We start from the raw sequence: 23064 nt of genomic DNA, 5'->3' as shown, positions 1-23064 counted from the left end.
CGATGGCCATCTAAATAATTTGAAACTCCGAAAACAATTTTTATGATCCTCAGTCAATGTGAAAACTACCTAGGTTTTTTGGGTTCTCATCTCTGTCAAAAGCTAGACCAATGGCTCTGAGAGTCACACTGTATTCCCCTTTCTCCGACAGGTAGTTTTGGAGGACGCACTGCCCAGTTTTTTCATGGTCTGTGATAGACCCCTCTTCCTGGCCACCTACCATCAATCACCATGCCCAACTTACCTGCCCTGGAATCAGTCATGACCTACCTCAGACGTCAGCTCCATGCTGGGATTCCAGACCCATGCTATGCTGCCTTTCGTTTCTGGAGATAACAGCATGAAAGATATTGGTTGGTTCCTGTTGATTTCAATAATGGCAGACTATTCCTTTCGTATTAACTCAACTTTTATTTACCTGTTAATGAAATCAGAATATACTTGAGTAGGCACCTGCTAGGTACATCTCCTAGTGCTTTTGAGTGTTAATCACTTAGACCTGCATTAACACAGACTCCACCCAGAGCAGGTGGTGACTAGTGAGTCCACGAGAAATTTAATCACTAGTTTCTAGTGGCTTTTAAAGTCTCATTTAATAGTTAACATTCAGAGAACTCAGTCAGAGCCTGGACAACACAGATGGTAGAGGATGTCAAAGGGTTTTGGGTACAGTGCACAAGTTCCAAAGCATGACCTGCACATCTTGGTAGACAGGATTTTTGGTAAGAAAATCACATTTTCTTCTACTTCAAAAACGTCAAAGAAAAACCTAAGGGACAAAGGAGAGCCTTAAGTATCCTGCTGGACCTTAGCTATACAGTGAACCAAACAGGAAGAAAGGCACCTTCCACAGCCCCACTCCTCAGGCATTGGACAGCTCTGTGAAATGTTCATTAATAATTTAAATACTTAAATAACTTTCAGGTTATCCACTGGATCTTTTCCATCAGGCTGGAATCAGCCTCTTTCTGAGTTAGGAGTTCCAGTTTGACAGGCTCTTCCTCCCTGCGAGGCCCCTTTTCTTCAAGTGAATACAGGATTGCTGGTGGCTCCGATGTCAAAATGGAAGTGATGAGGACTTCCGTGACTGCGGGCAGTTCCCTGGTCACACAGGTGGCTTCAGCTTATGTGGTTTGTGGCCTGACCTCTTCTCTTGAGGTATCGCTTCCTAATTTTGATCATCCATTTCACACTGAGTTTGGCAAACTCCGCTGCTTTAAATAATGCCAAGAAAGCCCCACAGAGAAGAGCAATTGTGTTCCAAGGATTGGCTGTGATTATCTGCAAAACAAGCAAATCCGGGGTTACTGGCTTGCTTCAGTCTTCATTATTAAGTCATACAGGTGTTACTGTCAAACCACACTCCCAGATTTATTGAGGTGACAAGAAAACACCTGTGTTCTGAAGCTGTCCTAGCTCTGAACTTCCTTCAGGCTATACCTTTTATGTCCACAGCTCAGACTGAGGAGAAAAATACAAATCCCTTAAAGAGATTCTGGAAGAAAAAAATTGTTTCTCAAAAATCTCTGTACAGGGCTGAAGCTATAGCTCAGTGGCAGAGCGCTTGCCTAGCATATGTGAGGCACTGGGTTCCTTAGCACCATATACAAATAAAACAAAGGCATTCTGTCCATCTATAACTACAAAACAAAAATTTAAAAAAATCTCTATACAAACAATATAGTACTCCATACTGAGCTTTAACTTTTTAAAAATATTTTTTTTAGATATTGATAGACTTTTATTTTATTTATTTATATGTGGTGCTGAGAATTGAATCCAGTGCCTCACACATGCTAAGCAAGTGCTCTACCACTGAGCCACAACCCCAGCTCCCTGAGCTTTAATTTTGTGGCCTAATCTAACAACAGCTTTGCTTTAAGATCAATTTCCCTACAACTATACCCAACTTATAAGAAGGTGAATTCCTCTTGTTTTTTCCCCATCTCATACACCTTAGTTTCACGATCCCCTGCCTGTGATGTTCTCCTATCTTGATTTACCAATCCATCAAAATCTCAGTGCTTTCTCTGACCACTAAGCCAAAACCCTCTCTGGATCTCAGCAAAGCTATTTATCCTACAAACAATTTTGACAGGTACTTGCCTCTGGTGTTAGTTATAAAGCAATAGATTGCTGCCTCATTAAATGTAAACACTTGGAAGCAGAGGCTTTCTATTCAATGTCTAAATTTCCAACCAAGTTAAAACAAAAACACTTGGAAACCCAGTTTAGCAGGGTGACTGAGACAAAATAAGCCTCAGGGTTCCCACAGGTGAAATGGCTACACCACCACCATTCTGGATTGCTGGGAAGCCAAGTGATGACTCAAGAAAAGCATGCCTCCGGGAAGAGGCTCTTCTTGGCCCAAAGCCCATGCTGAATACAGTAAGTTAAAAAAAAAAAAAAAAAAAAGGTTCAAGTGCACATTTTACAGGTACAGCTCAAAGCTAGTATCCTTCTACCCGGAGTCTTCTCAGTAAGCCTTTGCACCTACTCTTTTCTACACAGCCTTGTGGCCATAACAGTAGGGTGGCAAGGAAGACAGCTGTCTTACAAAATCCCTACTTGGTCCCAAGAGTACAAGGTTGAGGCTAAAACTATGAAATTTCTTGCCCCAAGTAATGATCCTGTCAGGACTCTTGGTGATTTTTAGACTCAGGTCTGGCTCTAGTGAATGTGGTGCCAGTGAATGTTCCTTTTGCAAAGCCTTTCAATTATGTCTCTCCTTCCAAGGTTGTTGAGTCTGAGGATCTGGGCATTCATTGATGCTTTAATTATTTGTGCCTTTCTGCTCTGACTTACCACAAATAGTAAGTACCTACTATCTTGTAGAGACCCTTTAAAAAAGAATGAAGTCTAATAGTAGTCTATTTAGTAGCTTCATGCTTTCTATTTAGTCAATTAATATTACACTGAGCAGCTCCTCAGTGCTAAGCGCTCTGCTAGCTATCAGAGTCATGGTGAACATTATGAACCTCCTCTCTAGAGGGACAAGAGTCTAGATGAAGACAAAGTCAATTAAACAAACTACATACTATAACATCAATGTCATAAGTATAAATTGCAAGCTGCTTGATGCGCTAAAAGAAGTTGAGGACACCGAGGTAGACTAAGCCTGCAAGAATGCTTCAGGAAAATTGCTCTCATAATCTTAAATACTACTCACATCTTGGACTTTCTGGATGAAAGGATCTTTCCATTCAAAGACCACAAAGAACAACTGAGCGCTTTTCTCGGCAGCTGGCCTCTGGTCAATGTAGTTAACCACGCTGGTCTAGACATGGAAGAGAGAAAGTATTACCACCCTGGACCCTCCATTGCCTGAAAGAGCAGGAAGGGGGCCTTAGACTCCAGCTTTTCTGACACCATCTTTTGGAGAAAGACCCAAAGAACTTGTATACACAAGATGCCCAAACCAGTGTAGTTCCCGAGGCTTCACCGTGGTTTCCACAGTTTTGGGAAACAGGATCTGAGATATCCAACACGTGTTTTGAGTAGTTTACTGAAATTTGTCACCAGGGGCCTATACTCTCAATTAAACTATATATAGACTACCATGGAAGAGTCCCAATTAAAAGCAATAAAAATCCCAAATTCTAAAACATTTGATCTTAAGGATTAGGTATTTCAACACAAAAAGTCTACAGGAACAATTATAGGTCCCAGATCCACAGAGCTAAGCATTCGTTATAAATATTTAGTAGGTGTGCATGGTAAGACCTGGTTATCAAGTAATAAAGTGACTACGTGGCATCATGGAGAGCAGACAGGTTCCAGGCTGGCCAGCCAGCCTCAGCCCAGGGGCATGGGACCACCCTCTGATCTGAGCCCATAAAGCAGGATAAAATGTTTACCTCACTATGGAATGAGGAGGATCAAATGAAAAAAAAAAAAAAAAAATCTGTGTGGAAGCATTTGAAACTCAAAAGCATAATATAAAAACTTTTTTTTTTTAAGTTTTGTTCAAAAGAGCTTATGGAAAAAAACAAAAGAGCTCATCATCCTGCCAAAAGATTTCCCATTCAGACAGTAATAAAAGGCACCAAAAAAATCACCTAAGCATAGGTTCACTGAGGGTTTCAGCCCTTTGATTTCAGATCACTGTCAGAGCCACCAGGTGGAGGCTGCACCTAACAATGAGCTACACCAACACCACCTTTCTCAGAGCCTCTGTGGGGCCAGAGAAGGGCCTGGAGTTCTAAGGAGCAAAGTACAGAGTAAGAATCCAGGTGACAGGTGGCTTACCAAACGGGAATATTTTAAGGATCTGGGGTCAAGGGCACCTCTTGAGGCAGGAAAAAAGCCTGTTCCTTAATAGTCCTAGGAACCAGCTCACAAAGAAGCAATTTCAAGTCCACCTGGACAGTCCTCACCTGGACTTGTACATGACTTCTGGCCACAGAGCCCACTCTATTAGAGTGGGTCCTTCCATTCCAGCCCAGACTTTTCCTAATGCTGACCCCACAGTCCAGACCAAAAAGATTGCCTTGGGAGGAACAGAGGTCGGACAGACAGCTGTCTCCTCTCACTTCCTCTGTAGTATCAGGCCACATACACACAAGGTAGCCCAGCTCTAAGTGGATGGAGGAGGAGGAGGGCCACTGCAAGTGGAAGCCACAGACACAGTGACAGTGAACTGCTTTTGCTCATGATGGACCAATTGCCCCCTCAAGGTCGCCCACCTCCATGCCTTTTCCCATGGACCTCCCAGCTCTCTCGGGATCACAGGAAGGGAAGCCCAGCACACCTCCTAGCTCAAGGTCAGTGGACTGAAGGTTTTTTCCAACAGACTTTGTTATAAAAAACATATGCATCTAATATGTTTACATTTATAACTTTACAAGTGATAGAATATGCACTATTACTGTTCTGCTCTTATATATATATTTAAAACATTGGGCAATAGAAACGTTAAAAGGATGAGATAAATATAAACAGTCTTTTCCTCCTGCATCCAATGATCATCATGCTCACAGCCCTTCAGACATTACTGTGTCTAGTCGGTCTTCCCTGCAAATAATCATTTCCTATGCTGCTGCCAGCTTCTCAGAGTTCTGCTGGCCTGGGATATCAGATGTAGCTGGGTGTGTTACCCTGATCACTGCTCCACACCTGTATTTGTGAAAAACGCCAAGGATGGCCAGGCCAGCCACACACCGTGTCTAGGAAAGCATGCCGATCCCTGGTGTGGCATGTGAAGCATTTGCCAGGGTCTGCCTTCTCCTAGTGAAGGTCTACTCACCCCTAGGGCCCTGCTCAAAGGAACCCTTTTCTGCAAAACTTCCCTCCACCCTAGACTCAAGTTTGGAAAAATCCCCAACAGTCCCAAGCAAACTCAGAGCCACCTACCTCCTGCCGGAACTCCACTGCTTCCCGCCCATCCTCCTCCTTAGTCTTCACCAGGGACATCTTGACCCAGGTACGGAAGCCCCCAGAGAACTTCCAGCTGGAATAAGCGCTCTCACAGGCCTGCATGAAGCCCGCCTTGTCTGAGCTTGGAGGACAGAAGGTCCAAGTTAATCCAGGCCTGCCAGCAGGAGCCCACAGTGGCCAGACTCAAACTCCAGCCCCTGCCTCAAGCTGCTTTGCTGGCACAACCAGGACACTGGCCGCTCCCTGCTTTCCCTCCAAAACTTGACTGCCTCAATAGGACTGTTTGTCAGTCAACAGCAAAAGCAAGGTCCATCCCTGCTTGCTCTTCATTCGATTTCCAAGGGGAGTTGGGACCAGCCTGGGACAGGAACAAGATCCCTGCAGCTGCCAGTGGGAGAATTCCTCCTCCCTCCCACTCGCTCCTTCTACGGCTCCCACAGCAATCAGCACTTAGATTTGCAGAGGCTCCTACAACTGGTGTCCCCAGCTCCTCAGATAACTGGACTTGAGCAGAACCGTGAGGCAGCCTTTACTGGTCTTTCAGCACCTCTATAAGGCCAAGAGGGGGAAAGAGGATTCCTGGGGCAGGGGAGGTCTTGGCCAGAAGGGATGCCCACCCCATCTGGCCTCGGGTGGTGCAGATGCAGGAGAATCAGTGTGCAGAGGCAAACAGAAACCTCAGCATGGCGTGAGGAAGCTCATTGAAGGAGCCAGGCATGGGGACCTCTGAAAAGCCTTCCAAGAAGAAGGCAAGACAGACAGGGAGACAGAACTACAGGGGCAGAACAGGAGGAAAATGCTAGGGCAGAGGCTCTGAGCTCTGGGTAGAAGGACAGAGCGGCAGTGGTGGGGGACAGTGGAGGCAGCTCCCTCCTGTTCAGGGGAGGTGTGGCTGGTATACCTGCCACCCTGCAGCTACTTTCTATGATTGGTGCCCCAGGGCTCAGCAGGACCTGGTGGAGACATGCAGAAAATGCTCCCCATCTAATGAGCACCAGAGATGGCACCACAATGTGTCCCCAAAGCAGCGTGTTTGAAGCAGGCAGGAACTTTATGATAATCAGGACAGATTCACCATAAAGAAAGACCAACGGCAGCTACGGCAAGCACACTGCGCCTAAGTTTCTATGCATGCTCCAGGAGAAACCAAGGTCCCAGGTGGGGACCTGTCATCACAGGGGCTGATGGATAGAAGGCAGCCCCTGCTACCCTCCAGCAGCCCCAGGCAATGGGCCAGACCCAATAAAGTCTTAGGACCACACTCTGCGAGAGCAAGGATGCTCTTCCACACCACATCTGCTCAACTCTACAGAGACAATTCAATGGACAGGCTGAGCTCACTGGCCCTCCCCTAGACATGGGACATCTGCAGCACTGTGCCCTGCCCTCACCCCTACATCCTCAGCATGGGGTCCACAAGACTGGAAGAAGGTAAAAAGCTGATAGCAAGACCACCGTGAACCCTGAGAGGCCACCTTTGCAAGAACTCCTGGAAGGAAGAGAATAGGAGGTAGTCGATGGCGCTGAAGTCCTCACTGCTCTCGTTCAGACGGAACTGGAGGAAGACCAGCTCCCGCTTCTTCACTTCCCGGGGCCCCTGGACAACCAGGGCAGATTTCTGCAGGGGCACAAATGCAGAATCTCAGTCATGGGAGGACTGTCTGGTCCCCAGACCCTCACCTGGGCACACTGAGGCTTTTAAGTCTAACAGCAAAATGATGAGACAGCCATCGCTCCTCACCTAGTGGCGCGCGCGCGCGCACACACACACACACACACACACACACACACACACACACAATACGGCCCACTTCTCTGGCTGGCCGGCGGAACTGCAGACGCTCACCTTTGTTTAGTAGGATGTTCACTTCCATCTGTTTCTTCCAGTCTGTCACTTTTCTCTTAATTTAGTTGATAATATTATTTGTTATATGGAAGCTTTACATATAACAAACAATTTGTACTTTACAATCAAATCTGTAGATCTTTTTCTTTATGGTTTCTGGATTTCGCTTGTGAAAAAGTAAGCCAGAATTCCATCAATGTTCTTATTTCTTTCTAGGACTTTTTAAATCTTTTACACATTGAGATATTCATACACTTGCCTTTAAGGTTTTTTTTGTTGTTGTTTTTATTTTTTTAAATATTTTTTTAGTTGTTGATAGACCTTTATTTTATTTATTTATATGTGGTGCTGAGAATCGAACCCAGTACCTCACACATGCTAGACAAGTGCTCTACCAATGAGCCACAGCCCCAACCCTGCCTTTAAGTTTTGTCGAGTGTGAAACAGGGATGAAACTCCCACCCCACCAACAAAGAATAAATGTTTTAAAGCCATCCCCTACCTCCCTTTTTCTAGGCTAGATTCAAGTATAGAACCACCTTACATGTCTACTCCCGGCCCTGACACTGCCCACAAACACCGTGTCTCTCTGCACCAAGCCCCTGCTCCTGGGACACCTGTGGCCTTAGAGGGGTCCTCCTCTCACAGTGCTCCTCCCACCCTGCACTTGACTGGGTTATTACCATACATGTGTTCTCCTAAATGTACTTTTTTTTGGTACCAAGGATTGAACCCGGGGCACTTAACCACGGAGCCACATCCCCAGCCCTTTTTAAAAATATTTTATTTAGAAATAGGAACTCACTAAGTTGCTGAGGCTGGCTTTGAAATCGTGATCCTCCTGCCTCAGCCTCCCGAGCCACTGGGATTACAGGCACGTGCCACCGAGCCTGGCCTAAGTGTACTTTCAAACTAGCTTGTTTACTTCCATAAAAGCCCCCTTTAACGGTGATGAAACGGAGGACTAATTTGAGAAAAGAGTATCTTTACATCAATTTTTACAGATGTTCTACAAATCTTTGAAAAGCGTGAGTATACTATCAGGTAACGAGGTTTATCACATCACACACACACACACACACACCAAATCTACTAAAGGTGCTACCCAATCTTCATGGTTTATTACTGAAGATACGTGAATTTCTGAGGGTATTAAAATCACACTCTAGGGTGAGGGTAATTTTTTTTTTTAAAACAGGTTTTACCTAAAATACACAAATGGCACCTGTTCTGTACATAAAGATTGATGACTGTTAGCTCTTGGTGAGGAGTCATGGAATGGAAGCTCTGATTAACATTCACCAGCCCCCTTCTAGAACCCTCTGCACCTGGAATTCCACCTGGATGGTCACACTGCCACCCCATCTCTTCTGATTATTCTTGCATTTTCTCAGAGCCCTTGTCCATCCATCTATCTTCATCCTTTCCATGACATTTTCCTGGAAGTAGGCTGCAGAGAAGGCTAACTGTCCCCAGACTCCCCCACCGACTCCTTCCTTCAGCACAAGAAGGCACTTCCCAGCCTGCGATTCCAGCAGAATATAGCCACCTTGCTGGAGCCCCATTTCTGGCCTCACGTGCGGCCATGTGATGAAGTTCCTGGAATGTGCAGCAGTGACTCATGCTGAATTATTTCCTAAAAGCAGAACTGCTAGCCCTCCGCTTCTCCCCTTCCCAGGAGTGAGCATGTCCTCCTCACTACTGTCCATGTGGATCAGGACGACACCCAGCAGGCAGCACAGGGACAGGATGGAAGCTGTAGCTGGACAATCCCATGAGGTGGCACTGCCCACGGTGCAGCCCTGCCTGCAGGGTCCCTGAGACAAGTGGCCTCTCTATTTTCTCAGCCACCATAGTTGGGTGTTTGCTTTTACCCAGGAGCTGAGCCCCTTCTCTAAGCAACACACACTGTGTTAGCTGCAAGTGGAGTATGAGATTAGCGAAAAACTTAACATCCAGGCATCCACAACACTTGGGTGGTGGGAACACTGATCCTGTAGGCTGGAAGGCAGTTCACAGTATTTGATGAATGTTACTGACCCTTAAATTGAGAAAACAAGAAAGTGGATGAGACCCTCAATGGGGGTCACTTTCACCTAGCCAGAAGTCTGCATGTTTCTACAAAGAGGAAGCCCATTGCAAAGGCAAGAGGAGGAGGGTAAGAACGAGTCAGCTCCAAGTGTGCAATTTCAACCTAAGGTCAGACCCCAAATGCCACAAGCAGGGAGCTGAGCAGCAAAATCTGCCACCCCAGAGAGGGCAGGTTTGCTACTGTCCACTTCAGACAAGGCCACCGAGGATACAAGGCAGATCTCCCATCAGATGAGGCAGAGCACAGAGGAGTCTCCCCGAGGACAGCAGAAAGGTCAAACCAAGGAGCTGACTTCATGCCAAGGCAAGAGCCTCGCAGTCCTGCCCTGCAGGGCTCCCATCCCCCTTTCCACATGGGGGCTTTGGTGTTCTGACCTTCTTCCTCCCCTGCTGTGTTTGTTTCTGTTATTATTATTATGAAGGAGAGTCTTGCTGTGTTGCCCAGGCTGACCTTGAACTCCTAGGCTCAAGCAATCCCCCTGCCTAGTCTCCGAGTAGCTGGGTCTGGAGGCAAGTGCCATATGCCAGTCTCCTGCATTAGTCCACACAGGCTTCAGTTCAGGGAGCCGATGGAGGAGGAGGAGATAACTTCTCTGTTAGTTCACAGCTTTGGGGCTCTAAGGACCTGATGGAGAAAACCAACCATCACTCAGAGCTGGAGGCAGCAACTACATTTAACTTCATTTTCACGAAAACAAACTCTTTGTGTCCCCTTACTTTGTGAGTCTTTATGATACTTAAATTACAAACTACTATAACAAGCACAACCTGCATAAGCAGGTTTGGGAGAAAGGCAGCTGACTCCTGAGCATGGTACTCAGCTGGGGCAAGAGATGGGCCAACCCAGGTCAGGCCTGGTGGTGCCAGCATGTTTTACGGAGGGGATGGAGAGAGCCGGGAGTGCAAACCGTTTTTCCATCACAGATTCTGCTCTATGTTCAGGGTTTTACAAAGTGCTCTCCTGTTTGTTTTAGTCCATTTTCCTATTCTGGACTGGGTTCTGCTGGTTCAACTTGGTCCTTTTCTTTGTTGGTCCCATGTAAGTGTCTAGTGACCGCTAATGACCAGGGCAACAAGTAGAGGTCTGAGATGCAGTTCCTCCCACAGCGGCGCATTTGTTTCTCTGCTGCTCCTCTCCCGCACCCGGGCAGGCCAGCTGGGAGTGCTTTGCAGGAGTGGGCAGGGAGCCCAGCCTGGCTCTCCCAGTCTTTTGCTTCTGGAAGAGACTCCTGCCCCTCAATATCCTCCTGCTGCCCACAGTGCAGCTCAGTCTCAGCTCTGCTCTCTCCACTGTCCATGCACAGAACCTTCCCTTGGCTCGTGGAGAGAATGGTTCTAGGATCTGTCACCCAGAAGTGACACTGTCCCAGCAGCTCTGCCTCCACAGGGAGGGCAAAGGCTTCAGCTGCCTTGGTCAACATGCTGTCCCTTCATGACAACACTGCTGACAGAGGACACTGGTTCTCTGAATGTGCCGACTCCAAGCTAGAGGTGGAAGGAAAGGCTGTACCTCCTGAGCCGCCCTCCTGCACCTGTTTTAGGTCACAGGTTTTCTCTGATTTGTCTGCTCCACCATTCAGTCCCAACCTTTATAGTTTCCACTAGTCCCTCAAAATTCCTGGAGTGCCAGTGATATGTTCGTAGTTTGAAAAGCTATTATTGGGGCTGGGGATGTGGCTCAAGCGGTAGCGCGCTCGCCTGGCATGCGTGCGGCCCGGGTTCGATCCTCAGCACCACATACAAACAAAGATGTTGTGTCCGCCGAGAATTAAAAAATAGATATTAAAAAATTCTCTCTCTCTCTCCCACTCTTTCTAAAAAAAAAAGAAAAGCTATTATTAATATTCTACCCTATCCTAGTTTTTACCCTAGTTTTAGTGGGATTTTAGTGGAATGCATAAACCAATTAATGAAAAAGTCTTGGTTTGATCCTTTCTTCTTAAAACCTCATCAATAGCTCCGGGGCACCCAAAGGAGGAAAATCAGCTGCACAGGATGACATGGTGTTTTTCTCAGCTGCCCTTACTTCTGCCCACAGCTGCATCTCCCACATTCTTCCAGGGACACCTGGTCCTAGAAACAGCCCTACTATGATCTCACCCAGAGGCACAGACTCAACAGGCCACTTCCTCCCTTTCTGTCTCAGTAGGTAGATTCCTCTGTCCAGAAAAATTCTTTCCCTCTGGAAAACTTTCACACAGCCTCTATCAATCCCTCCTGAGAACATAGCTGGAAAAGTCAAAGCGTAACTAGATACCAGGTCCGTTCCCAGGCTTCAAGAGCCCTGTGCAGGTGCTACTCCTCTCACCACGCTCAGAGCCTCAACCTGCCATCAGGTCCCCAGCTGAGCTGTGCTGTGTGACAGCAGAGCTAGAGGGTCCTCACCCCCAAACCAGGACTCCTCCTTTATACTGGCAAATTTATTCAAAATATGGATTCCCAGGTCCTATCCTTAGGAATTATGATCCAGCTGACCTCCTCGGAACCTAGGAATCTATAATTTCAAAAAGCACCCTGTGCTGGGCGTGGTGGCGCATGCCTGTAATCCCAGTAGCTCAGGAGGCTGAGGCAGGAGGATCGTGAGTTCAAAGCCAGTCTCAGCAACAGTGAGGCACTAAGCAACTCAGTGAGAACCTGTCTCTAATTAAAATACAAAATAGGGCTGGGGATGTGGCTCAGTGGTCAAGTGCCCCTGAGTTCAATCCCAGGTTACCACACCCCCCGCCCCCCCAAAAAAGCACATCCTGGTAATTCTATCAAGCAGTCAGGAAGGGACCTACTTTACCACATCATAACAGCCTGGCCCTCTGTCCTGCAGACTTCTATCAAGGACAGATCTCATCCCACTGTCAGGAATCTGAGGGTCACTCTCTAAAAGATGAAGGCCTCATGGTCTGAAATGCAGAGGATCCAGCCATGGATCTCGGGGACCAAGGACTCATATCCATACAGTGTGAGGAGGCCTCCTGGGAAGAAGAAAATCTGGGCCCTGGGTATGGAGCAAGCAGAGAGCACACTGCCTAGACACAGCTCAGCGAGTTACTACCATGGTCTGATTGGAGAAGGGGTGTGTGTAGTTGATCCTCTGGGTGGTGCAATTCATGTCGCCAGGCTGGCCAGGATTCATCAGAGGTGGAATGACCTCATAATGGTGCTTACAGCTGAGAAGCTGGGCCTGACCAGGGTACAGGGCGATACCTGGGAACACAAACAGGGAAAAGTAAATGTTTGAAACCATATCACACCAACCTATAATCTATGTTACAGACTCCCCGAGTGACTGCTGAGAAGGGAACAGAAAGGGTGATGGTATAGGGAACCACGCCCTCCTCGTAAGCTCCGCCCAGCCTGGAAGACAGAAGCCAGTGCCCACCCCAAAGCCTGCTCCCCACAGAGCCAGCTCCACTCCTCCGAGGGAGCCTCCTAGGCTCAGCCCAGCTGTGCATCCAGGGCCTGTCACCACCTGCAGATCTGCTGGAAGCCTCTGGACTATAGGCATCCCCAGAACTCACACGGTCATATCTGCTGACTGGGAGTCCCCCAGTGTGCGGGCGGCATCCCAAGAGTCCTCCCCTTTCCCTGCTAAGACACCCACCCGGTTTACAGCTCTACTGATGACATCTGTCCCAATCTCAAGGGCAGAAATGCTGAGAGCAGCATGTGGCATCAGAGACAGGCAGAGTCAGAGTGACAAGAGTTGGGACCCTGCAAGTAAGACCCACAGAGACCAAAGCAGACACACAGAGAAGAGGGACAAACATGAAATAGTAAAGTCCAGCCTGGGAGCCATGTCCAGCATGCCCGGGGAATGGCAGGGTGTCCCAGGCAGAGGGGTCCCTGACTCTGGCTCTGCTCTGTGAGCAGGCTGTCCTGAGGGTTGCTCAGGGACATCGTCTTAGCAAAGCAGATGGTACACACCAAGTGGGTCCACAGAGTTCAGGCCTCTCTGTTCACTCCTAGGCTTCCAGAGCCCCAGTGCCAGCCACACCGTGCTGGAGCAGAGTGCGTTACTACCAGCAGAGAAGATGCCCCACCTGGGACCAGACACACCAATGGGGCGAGAAAGTTATACTGGGCATGGTCTGGAGCTCCTCTCCTGGCAGAGCCTCTGTCCTCCTCTGAACGGTTGTGCCTTCCCCTGCCACCCTCCCCTGGCAGGGGAAGGCACAGTCTACCCTGACTCTGACCTCCCCTCATCCCTAGCGTGCCAGCCTGGACTCCTCTCCAGAAGCCCTCGCCTCCCCACACTCCCTCTTTCTCCTCCTCCTCCCAGAAACTCACTGCCCACTGTGTACTCCTCAAAGCCTGGCAGCAAGCCCACCTCTGCAAAGCTCTCCTGACCGCCCAGTGCTACAGGAGCCACGCCTGGCCCATGGCTCTCCTCAGCACACTCTGCAGGTCCTGGCAGCAGCACAGGGGGTGGCGTCTACACCTGGGCATCTCCACCAGTGCTGTGCGTATGGTGGTGGCTGGGGGAGGGGGTTGCCAGCAGACCCCCAGAGCTGGGGCCCTGGCACCTGGCCCAGGTCAGCTCTACCTGGAGCGTCGTAGCGATCCACCTCCTTGTAAGACACAGACATGACAGGGTGCTTGAGCTTCTCACGGAAGTCCGTGATGGTCTGGTAGACCAGGAAGACGGCCACGGCCATGAGCAGCAGGTAGATGAAGATGAGCAGGACTGAGAAGACGTTCTTGAGGCAGGCCTTGCTGAAGCGGAGGCTGCTGGAGGCGGACTCACTGTCCAGGCCTGACAACAAACACCAGAGCATGACCCGGAGTACAGGGACAGAGCAGCCAGGGACGGTCAGCAACCACCCCCCTCACCGGCCTTAGCAAGGAGGTGAGGTGCCCACACCCGAGTCTCCCACCTCACCCCAAACAAACAGAGGGCACTTACACACCTGTACCACACAGCACCCTGCCAGGCAGAGGGCACCAAGACATTGGCTAACGGCCATTACTGTCTACAGGGAGAGACGATCATAAATCCAACAAGTGAGCTGGCCCCGGCCTACCTCTCTGGCCTTTTCTCTTACTCCATTTCCTGAGGTCCCCAGGTCCAGCTCCACTCAGTGACCCTCTGTCCTTCCAGAGTCCCTCTCAGCCCTGCCGTGGCTCACATTCGCCACTCCCTGTGCCTGTCTGTAGCACTCTCCTCCCACAGCTGACTTCCACCTCATCCTTCCGGCTTCCAATTAGAAAGGCATTTTCCCATAGAAGCCTTCTCTGGACTGGTCACTTTATTTGGATAACCCTTCCTCAGTGCACCCAAGGAACCCTATATGTCCCCTACTTCATCACAGCAATCTCTTTAAGTTTTTCCTTCTCCTAAGCTACAAGCTCCATGAGGGCAGAGTCAAGAGCAGTCCTGTCCATAACTGAGTCCCTAGAGCTCCCTGAGTCTGTAACAGAGCAGGCATTCTACGCTTCCACGTGACCAACTAAACACGTCTTGAGGTCACTCCTACAACACAGCTCTGCTTCCCGCATCTACTCACATGCCACCCCAAGCCTAGATTGCTCTGTAACAGGCTGAACTGTGTTCCCCCCAAAAACTCCTGTGTTGAAGCCCTAACTCCCACTGTGACTCTATTTGGAGATAGGGTCCTTAAGGAGCTAGTCAGTCAAACAAGGTCATAAGGATGGGGCCCCGATCCCACAGGACTGATGTCCTTATAAGAAAAGAGACAGGAGAACGTAAAACGTGCACACCTCGGGAAAGGCGTGTGAGAGGGCGCCTTCTGCAAGCCAAGGGGACAGCCCTCGCCATTGAGCAGCCCTGCAGGTGCCTTGATCTTGATCTAGCCTCCAGACTGTAAGAACAAGATTCTGTTGCTGAAGTCACTCAGCTGGGGTACTTTGTTGTGGCAGCCTCAGTTGACATTCCCACAGTGCTCCCATTGCTCCCTGGCTGGGTCCTTAAGGAAAAACCCTCTTTTCTGCATAGCACACCTGGGGACAAGACTGGGGACAAGGGAGGAATCTGAATAGAAGCCCAAAAGGTATCTATATGGTTTCTGATGTCAGCAATGAGACAGTAGCTTGGTCACAGCACCCTGGCACAAACATTATAAAATTTGAAGAATATATTTGAAATTATTTGAAGGCATTGGAGAATGACCACAAGCAGATAGAAGTTAGAAGACAGTCTATCACTGGAAGAGAAGAACTGCCTCTTGGTGAGATCTATAAATTCATACTTTTTGCCTGAAGGTACATGCCAACCCCTAAAAGACACACTCAGGATGACAGAGTTCAGGCAGGGAAGAGTGGCCAGGAAGTTAAGGAGAAATCCACATATGGGGTGAATCTCCTAAAGCTGTAAATTAGTAATATGTTCAAATCATTGGCTGGAGACCCTTGGGGGGCTGGAGGTGGGGGCTGGAATAAAGCAGCTGAAAACTGAAAGAGGAAGGAATGATTTCAGCTGCAGGGAGAAGGGAGTTTAAAGCTGGAGTCTTGCCATACTAACCTGCTAAGACAGAATCTAGAATCTCTATCATTCATAATGCCAATAAGAGTAAGTTCAAACAAAACTTACTAGCATGCAAAGAAACCAGAAGATGTGACCCAAACTCAAGGGAAAAAGGAATCGACAGCAACCCACACCAAGATAACCCAGATGTAGTAATTAGCAGACAGGAACTTCGCAGCACTTAAAGGACATAAAAGAAAATGTATGTCAAAGAGAGAAAGTACAAAAAAAGAACCAGAGTAGTTTATGGCAGTCACACAGCAATGTAAATATATTCAATACCACTGAACTGTAGGCACACATATGGTTAAGATGGAGAATTTTATAGTCTATGAATCCAACAGAAATTCTAAAACTGAAAAAGAGAGTAAGATTGATATTTTACATAGGCTTAACAGCAGATGATGGCAGAGAAAATGAGTCAGTGAACTTGAAATTAGATGAAAAGAAATTATCCAACCTGAAGAAAACATTGAAGGGGAAAAAAAAAAAAAAAAAACGAAGCCTGCGAGTATCTTCCAGTCTAATGACAAGCAACTGGAGGGAAAAAGAAAAAAAAAAAAAAGAAAGCTGAGTTGCAAAAAAAATTTTTGTAATAGTTTAAAAACATCATCACACCGAAAAAAGACCATCCACTGACAGATCCAAGAAACACAATACATGGCAAGCATGATAAGAAAACTACTCCTAGGCAAATTACAGTCAAATTAGTGTGCAAAAATAAAATTCTTGAAAGCACTTAGAAAAAAACAAAAAAGACACTACATAGAGGGAACTGACAAACAATGACTCCGTTCTGATCAGCAATCAAGGAAGCTAAAAGGGGCTGGGGCTGTAACTCAGGGGCAGAGCATTTGCCTAGCATGTGTGAGGCACTGGTTGGATCTTTAACACCATAAAAAATAAGTAAATAAAATAAAGGCATGCTGTCCACATACAACTACAAAAAAAAAAAAAAAAATTTTTTTTTAAAAGAGGCCCAAAGATAACAGAACAGCTTTAAAGTTGCTGAAAGAAAAACACAGTCAACCCAGAATTCTATATTGAGAAAAACTTCAAAAATGAAGACAAAATAAAGATATTTCCAAGCACAAAAGCTGAGATAATTCATCACCAGCAGTCCTGCACTATAATGCATGATAAAGACAATCCCGGGAAACACAGGGAAACAACCATGTGGTAACTGATGTATGAGAAATAACTATCATAAGAAATAAAATCACCAGAAATGCTAAACAGGTGGGTAAGTATAAGAAGCTATTTATAATTTAAACTCCTAAGGTCTATACAATATTGTCAAATTTATAATCTGTAGGAAAGAACAAAGAAATAACACACAAAAAATTAGACAACTAGACAAAAGAAAGATGGGAGAAGCAAATTCAAGCATATCAATAATCACATTAAATGTAAATGGACTGAACACTCAAAAGGCAGAGGGCTGGGATATAGCTCAGTTGGTAGAGTGCTTGCCTCGCATGCACAAGGCCCTGGGTTGAATCCCTAGCACCACAAAAAAAAAAAAAAAAAAAAAAAAGGCAGAGATTGTTTGCCTAAACTAAAAAAATCACAAGACCTAACTACATGGAATAAAAACATGAACTTAAGGGCTGGGGATGTGGCTCAAGCGGTAGCACGCTCTCCAGGCATGTGGCGGCCCGGGGTTGGATCCTCAGCACCACATACAAACAAAAGATGTTGTGTCCGCTGAAAACTAAAAAAATAAATAATAAAAATTAAAAAAAAAAAAACCATGAACTTAAATACAGAGTATCTGCTCATAATTGTTTTCATTTTTCCTTATGTAAAAGCAGGAACAGCACAGAACTATCAAAGTATTCTTGGTTGGTAGTGATAAGGCAATCATTCTTTACTGCTATAAATATGCATCAAGCACCAATTCTATATGCAAGACTTCGTACTAGGTGCTTCAGAGAGATATCAATAGAAGAGCATTAATGGACTCTGCTACCAGCTGCTTCAGAATTCAGAGAGACGTGAGGATGTCAAATGGGCAGAAGGTTAAATCAGCAATGATTTTTGTGGAGGTTTTCACATTAGTCCTGAGCCTATGGCAAATAGGAGAATTCTGAGGAGAAAAATAATCGCTCTTCATTTTTCATTTATTTTCTGAACTGAAAGAGCAGATATACAGCCCACGGGTTAAGAGCATGAGATTTTAAATCCATTTTAGTACATTTTAGTCCCCAGTCCCAGCTCTGCAATCCTGAATATTAATATTCCTAAAGCCTCACTTTCTTCATCTGAAAAGTGAATAATCAATTCAATTTTATAGGATTTTTGAGAGAAGTAAATGAGAAATTGCTGCAGAACATATTATAGTGTCTGTTCAATGGTAGTAATTACTGTTACTGAAGGAACTGAATGTACCCTCTACCCCACAAAAGATGAGTCCCTTAATGAGGAAGATGACAAAAATGAAGAGCAGAGAACTACAATCTCTTAGTAACAAGGAACTAGAAAAATTACATGCTGCAAATTAAACGGCAGTGAGGCAGAACACATAGTCGGCATGTAACATCTTCATATCTGTTAAATGAGTAAAGAACCTAAACAATAGATAAACTTAGTCTTGCAATGCTAATGCAATTTGTCAGAGAATACCAGCACATCTCAGGCATGTAAAACTATGAACCAATTAGTATTCCTTTCTATTTCTAGCAAAGTACTTTAGAAAGTTTTTACTTGACACAGAAGCACAAATTCCCAGAAGTGTCAAGGAAGCCCCTTTAGGAATAGCTTACTGTAGGCACTGGAAGTGTCCTCTATCTATAAAGCGATCAGGGAACTGAGAATCAAGGAAATCATTGGAGCAAGCTGAGAACTAAGCCACCAAGGTACACAGTAGCTCAAGCTGTCCAATTGTTTCTCAATTTCTCTCATTCCATTTTTGCTCCAATCTAAACTCTGTCAATTTCTGCTCCCTCTCAGCTTTGCTATCTGCCTTCTTTCCACGTTCCCTCAGGATCCTGCTCCACTTTACCATGTAAGTCCTCTTCCTTGAGTCTTACATTCAAACCCTCCCCCAGAGTGTCCTGTATAGGGTGTGCCAATGGACGCTTCAGGAGACTCTGTCCTTCTTCACGTCCAGCCTATAAATGGTTTCCCCTGGCTTGGCAGGTTGGTGCAGCTGGGCTGCAGGGCCACAGGACCCAAAGCACGGCAGCATTTCCAGCTTCCATAATTCAGGTGGGATCACAGGTATATGTTCAAAACATGATGAGTGGAAACACATTCAGGGTCATGAGTTGCTCATAACTGCAGCGGCAACAATTACCAGCTCACTACATTCTACCGGGGCTTGGAAAGATCCTTAGATAAAACTGAAGGAAGTCTAAAGTGACTGATGAGGTCTATAACATCTGAACTGAATTTTTAAGAGTCCATAGGAAACAAAAAGGCCATCTGGCCCAACCCCACTCGTGCACAGAAGTTCAGGATCCAGTCAGTAATTGGCAGAATCAGATGAGAGTCCTGGAGGCCTAGCTCCTAGCCCAAATGCTCTTTCCCACAACACAGTGAGCATTAGTATTAAAATTCTAGTTGCTAATGATGATAAAGGAAGATCTGATTGAAGACTAACTTTTTTTTTTTTTTTTTTTGGTACTGAGTACTGAACCCAGGGGAGCTTAACCACTGAGTCACATCCCCAGTCCTTTTTATATTTTATTTAGAGTCAAGGCTTTCTTGAGTTGCTAAAATGCTGAGGCTGGCTTAGAACTCGCAATCCTCCTCCCTCAGCCTCCTGAGCCATTGGAATTACAGGTGTGTACCACCGCACCAGCTGAGCCTTTAACTTTCTAACAAGTAGAGAAGCCGGGGCATCTTTAAGGCAAACTATATATTACATTCAGGCTGAACAATATAATGAACAATAAATGGCATTTGTGGGCAGGTGTCCACTCTGCTATAAGTCATATAAAAATTATTTGAAATGTCTTGCCTTTATGATACCTGTGGCTAGGAAAAGGGATGAAATTTTAAAAACTCTAAAAGCACCAATTTAGGGTGTGAACAAAAGGTCACTTATGACCCTATCACTTAGGTTTGTCTGGCAGAGGTACTTGGACAAATTACTTCTGTGGGAACACTAACCACACGTCCTCTTCTTTACTCACAAAAGCCAAGGTTAGCTTTTTTGTTTGTTTGTTTATTTGTTTAGTTGTAAGTGAACACAATACTTTTATTTATTTATATGTGGTGCTGAGGATCAAACCCAGTGCCTCACACATGCTAGGCAAGCGCTCTACCGCTGAGCCACAACCCCAACCCCAAGGTTAGCTTCTTTACAGGCCTCTTCTTAGCCCACTAATAGGCCTGTGATGTAAATAAAAGCTGTAAAACTACTTATCAACCACACATGCTAAATGTAACACTTCAATTCTAAAATTAGACAGCATTACATTTTACTTTAAAAAAAAAAAAAAAAAAGTACGAGATATTTGACAAAATGTCCCTGCACTCTGCAGGGAGAAAAATCGAATACTGGCTTTTTTGCGTCAAGCTGGATGAATATGTTTTAAAAGTACACATCCTTCTTGGTAGTTAAGCACCCCTGGATTCAATCCCCAGTATCAAAAAAAAAAAAAAGAAAAAGAAAAACGTATACATCTTTGGGGGTGGGGAGGCACAGTGGTGCATGCTTGTAATCCCAGCAGCTCGGGAGGCTGAGGCAGGAGGTCTCAAGTTTAAAGCCAGCCTTAGCAACTTAGTGAGATCCTGTCTCAAAATAAATAATATAAAAGGCTGGGGATGTGACTAAGTTGTTAAGTGTCCCTGGGTTCAACCTCCAGTACCAAAAAAATTAATAAAATCCTGGAAAACCCAAACGCACCCCAGAATGAAAGCCAGGCCATTAAAGGGATCTGTGATGGGCAATTCAGATTCTAGAAGAAATAGGGGACTTTTATTCAGAGGAAGGGACCTAGCTGGTTGTTCACAAAAGCCCCGTGAAATCACCTTGCAGAGAAAACTGAGTTGAGATAGATTCTGGGTTCTTGTCTGTCCTTTTTCCTTTTTAGTAATGTGACAATGCTGGGTTTTATTTTTTAAGTTATAAATTTGCATACCATAAAATTCACCTTTTGGAAAGTGAATAGATTGAGTAGTTTTTAGCATATTCACAAGGTGTGCAATTATCCCCACTATCTAATTACATACCATTCTTACTACCCAAAAAGAGGGACCATCAATGGTCACTCCCCCTCCCACTAGTGCCTGGCAACTACTCATCTACCTTCTATCTCTACCAATTAATTTGCTTATTCTGGAGACTTCATAAAGAGAATGATACATGTGCCCTTCAGCTAGGAAAAGACATAGAATTCTTTCACTTAATATACTCTCTTTAAGACTCATCCATCAGGCTCGGATTGTGGCTCAGTGGCAGAGCGCTTGCCTAGCATGTGTGAGGCCCTGGGTTCGATCCTCAGCACCACATAAAGATAAATAAATAAAATAAAGGTATTGTGTTCATCTATAACTACAAAATTTTTTTTTAAAAATAAGAATCATCCATGTGGTAAACAAGTATCAGTTTCTTCATTTCTTTTCATGGTCAAATAATCTGCTGTTGCATAAAGATACCATTTCATTAATCCAGTCATCAGCTGATGGTCACCTGGGATATTTCCACCGTTGGGCTATTATGAATGCTGCGGCCGTGAACATACATGAGCAAGGTAGTATGTGGACACGAGTTTTCCCTTCCCTTGAATACAACACAGAGGAGTGGAACTGCCAAGTGCTATAGTTTGGATCTTAAATGTCCCCCGAAAGGTCTACATATTGATAGCAAGCTCCCCAGTGTGGCATTATTAGGAGATGGTAGGAACTTTAAGGGGCAGGGGGGATGCTACTTGGAGGTCATCAGGTCATTGGAGGTGTGCCTTGAAGGGCATTGTGAGACCCTGGCTCCTGCCTCCTCCTCTTTCTCTCTCTTCCCCTCCACAAGGCAACCAGATTTCCTCTGTCATGTGCTCCCACCACGATTCACTGCCTCACCATACATCCAAAAGCCACAGGGCTGACTGGTCATGAACTGAAAGCTCCCAAATGTGAACCAAAATAAACCTTTTCTCTTTGTAAGATGGTTCATCTCGGGTATTTGTTACAGTGACAGAAAGTTGACTAATACACTCATAACTATTTTTCAGCGTTAGAGAAATGGCTGGACTATTTTCCACAGCAACTACACCATTTTACACTACCACCATCAATGTCTGGGGGTTCTGATGTCTCTACATCCTCCCCAAATTCATTATCATGCATCTTTTTTATGATAGTCATCCCAGTGGGCATAAGGCAGTAGGTACTTTGTTATGGTTTAGATGTGCGTTTCCTTGACCACTAATGTTGTTAGTCATCTTTTAAAGCATTTGTTGGTCATTTGTGCCTCTTCTTTAGAGAAGCATCTATTTAGATTCTTTGACCATTTTTTGATTGGGTTATCTATATTTTATTATTGTGTTGTAAGAGCGCTTTATATATTCTAAATACAAGTCCCTTAACAGATACATCACTTGCAAATATTTTCCACCATTCTGAAGGCTGTCTGATTTTGGTAAGGTCCAATTTATCTATTTTTCTTCGGTTTGCTTATCTTTGTCTATTCTATTATACACAGTTGTTTCCATGGAGAACTGATTATAATGACTAATAAGACAAATGTTTTCCGCAATTTGATTACATCTTTGACATAATCAGTTTATTAACTTAACTGCTTATTCAATTAGCATCCCTAGTGTCATTTCTCCCTTTGGAAAGAATAAGAACTGGTGCTGGCGCCCTCAATAAAGAGGAAATGAACAGTCTGAAGTTTTTACCAAGTCCCGTGACTCTGCCCCTGGAGACCTCTCAAGGACAGAACTCAGCCCTCATGCTGTCCCATCAGGCTTGCAGCTCTCGTCACCACCGGGCCACCTCCATCCAAATGCCCCACTTCAACCAAAGCTCAAACCTCAGGATACGGACAACAAACACCTTCTCTTCTGAGCCACCAACTCTTCCAGTCTCTTCCAGACCCTCAACTCTGTACCACAACACTCTCCATTCACTTGTCCTCAAACCTCAGACTGATTCTTCCTTCTCCCCTCCCCCATATCAAAGCAGCCTCTCATACCAACCTCCGATGTGACACAGCTGTCTCTCTTCACCTTCTTCCTTAAATCCCACTTCACTCCTCTTACTGTCCCTGCTTCCTAAAGTCCAAGCCAACACTCAGACCTCAACAATCTGACCCAGACTATCCCTCCTG

General features: G+C 45.7%; 1 protein-coding gene across 5 annotated transcripts in view; it reads right to left on the bottom strand.

The window, feature by feature from the left end:
- Positions 1-391: 391 nt before the first annotated feature.
- Positions 392-23064, bottom strand: part of Pacc1 (proton activated chloride channel 1) — a 39835-nt gene continuing 17162 nt past the window's right edge. For 4 of the 5 annotated variants that reach the window (XM_048809421.1, XM_015483669.2, XM_048809418.1 and 1 more), the window contains 6 exons: positions 13851-14060; positions 12360-12511; positions 6852-6994; positions 5353-5497; positions 3170-3277; positions 392-1281 (listed from right to left, as the gene is read on the bottom strand). In XM_048809421.1, the coding sequence (XP_048665378.1) occupies positions 1120-1281; positions 3170-3277; positions 5353-5497; positions 6852-6994; positions 12360-12511; positions 13851-13962 (822 nt within the window). In that variant the 5' untranslated portion in view covers positions 13963-14060 and the 3' untranslated portion in view covers positions 392-1119. Of the gene's footprint in view, positions 1282-3165; positions 3278-5352; positions 5498-6851; positions 6995-12359; positions 12512-13850; positions 14061-23064 lie in introns of those variants that run through there. The other variant, XM_048809420.1, reaches the window with a different exon arrangement.

Source organism: Marmota marmota, unplaced genomic scaffold, assembly GCF_001458135.2.
Source record: "Marmota marmota marmota unplaced genomic scaffold, marMar, whole genome shotgun sequence".
Classification (NCBI taxonomy): Eukaryota; Metazoa; Chordata; class Mammalia; order Rodentia; family Sciuridae; genus Marmota; species Marmota marmota.
The sequence above is the reverse complement of the archived record's forward strand: the minus strand, read 5'-3'. Positions and strand labels throughout refer to the sequence as shown.